Raw genomic sequence first — 2,398 nt, forward strand, 5'->3', positions numbered from 1 at the left:
TATATATATAAATAAAATATACATTTTATATTTTTAAAATATAAAAAATTAACCGGGTGTGGTGGCACGTTCCTGTAGTCCCAGCTACTCAGCAGGCTGAGGGTTTCATCATGTTGGCCAAGCTGGTCTCAAACTCCTGACCTCAAGGGATCCGCCCACCTCGGCCTCCCAAAGTGCTGGGATCACAGGCGCAAGCCACTGTGCCCGGCCCAACAAAAAATTTTGTAAACAGACATAACTAAACTACTCTCCTCACCACTATAAAATCCCTGCCATAATTGCACTGACAGTGAATAAAGAGTTACGTAGCACTGGATAGTTCATGGGCAGTTCTGACACAGATTTCACTTTTTTCTTGCTTTAAAGCCAGTGAGTGAGCAAAGAAATATCCGTGGGTTGGGGAATAATTTCCAACTTCAACGATCCATACATTTTCTTAAGACTTCTAACCAATCTGCCATCTAACATGCAAATAAAAAGAATTAAATGATAAAAACCATGAAATTATAAAACCAGAGTTGCAATGCCTTTGGGACTCTAGAGAGTCACCCCTTTAAAAAAATCACCAGGCATGCTGGCTCACGCCTGTGACACCAGCACTTTGGCAAGCCAAGGCAGAAGGATCACTTGAGCTCAGGAGTTCGAGACCAGACTGGACAATAATACTGTGAGAACTCATCTCTGCTAAAAATTTAAAAGTTAGCCAGGCATGGTGGCACACACCTGTAGTCCCAGCTGCTCTGGAGGCTGAAGTGGGAGGATCACTTGAGCCCAGGAGATCAAGGCTGCAGTGAGCTATGATCACACCACTGCACTCCACCCTGGGTTAGAAAAGGAACATAAAGGGGTGGGAAAAATGGGGAGATATTGGTCAAAGGGTATAAAGTTTCAGTTATGCAAAATGAGTAAGTTCTAGAGATCTAATTTACAGTGTGGTGACTACAGTTAATAATACTGTTCTTGTCCAGCCTGGACAAAACAGTGAGACCCCATCTCTACTTAAAAAAAAAGTAAAATAAAATTAGCCAAGTATGGTGGAATATGCCCAAAGTCCTAGCTACTCAGGTGGCTAAGACAGGAGAATCACCTGAGCCCTGGAGTTGAAGGTTAGAGCAAGCTATGATCACATCACTGTACTCCAGCCTGGGTGAAGTACAGTCTCAAAAATAGAGAGAGCACCAGTCTCAAAAATAGTAATAATACAGTATTGTATACTTGAAACTCGCTGAGAGTAGATCTCAACTGTTCTCACTACACACAAAAAAAAGGTAGCCATGTAAGATTATTTTAAATGGCTTGATTGTGGTAATCACTTCAAAATGTATATGCATGTCAAAATATCACATTGTACACTTTATATATAGTTATTTGTCAATCATACATCAATAAAGCTGGAAAAAATAAAAGAAACAAACACAAAATGTTAATCAATGCGGCACTTCTATGAATTTAGTGAGAGCCCTTTCTCTCTCATTCTTCCCCTCTCTCTCCCCTTTATCCATCCCTCTTCTATTTTTTCACACTGGTTTATCATCATCCTGTTCTTAGTAACCTGGAAAATTTGCTGAAAAATACTTTCACAAGTCTAGTTATATTGGAAAACAACCACAAAAGATATTCTATTGATAACCCAAACAGAACACATGAAAACAAGTACCATCAGCTGTTATTTCAAAACAAATATAATAGTACCAGCTGTTATTTCATAACACATAGCTGATGCTATTTGTTATTTCAAATCAAAACAGATTTAACTATTTGGAATTATCCTCCTAAAACCCCCAAAAGAATAAAAAAAATGAACTGTTTATCTTTGGCAAGAATTCAAGCAAATGTGGAAACTAAGTTATAACACAGCTAAGCATAGATTGAAATTATTTTCAGGTGTCAAAAAGATACTTTGCAAATAAAACCATTAACTTCTCTAAAAGTCTTACTCCCAGCTAATGCTGTCTTATTTGCTCACCTGATCTGAGGATCTGCCCACCTGGGTCCAGCCAAGACAGAGACTGCAGTGTATTCCACAGGGTTATAGTCCTGCCACTCAACAAGCCAGCCCACTTTCTCATTAGGAACCTGGCTTCGTTCAACTTTTGAACCTGGGTAAGGAGACGTCCGAGCCTTATTGTGGGAATTCTCTTTGGAACCATTAGAACCAGACATGACGTTGGTATTAAGATGAAACCAACAAGATGAAAACGAGTTTCTGGGGGAGAAAAAGAAAAAACATTTTACATAAATACCAAAAATACATTAATTAAAGAACCTAGGCCGGGCGTGGCGGCTTATGCCTGTAATCCCAGTACTTTGGGAGGCCGAGGTGGATCACCTGAGGTTAGGAGTTCAAGACCAGCCTGACCAACATGGTGAAATGCCATCTCTTCTAAAAAGACAAAAT

At 39.6% G+C, this 2,398-nt stretch overlaps 1 protein-coding gene across 2 annotated transcripts in view; it reads right to left on the reverse strand.

Annotated features, from left to right (window-relative positions):
* The window catches only part of NUDT9 (nudix (nucleoside diphosphate linked moiety X)-type motif 9), a 47,756-nt gene that overhangs the window by 21,238 nt on the left and 24,120 nt on the right, over nt 1-2,398 (reverse strand). For both annotated transcript variants that reach the window (XM_011990747.1, XM_011990746.1), the window contains exon 2: nt 1,967-2,206. In XM_011990747.1, the coding sequence (XP_011846137.1) occupies nt 1,967-2,206 (240 nt within the window). The remainder of the gene's footprint in view (nt 1-1,966; nt 2,207-2,398) is intronic.

Source organism: Mandrillus leucophaeus, unplaced genomic scaffold (assembly GCF_000951045.1).
Source record: "Mandrillus leucophaeus isolate KB7577 unplaced genomic scaffold, Mleu.le_1.0 Scaffold381, whole genome shotgun sequence".
NCBI lineage: Eukaryota > Metazoa > Chordata > Mammalia > Primates > Cercopithecidae > Mandrillus > Mandrillus leucophaeus.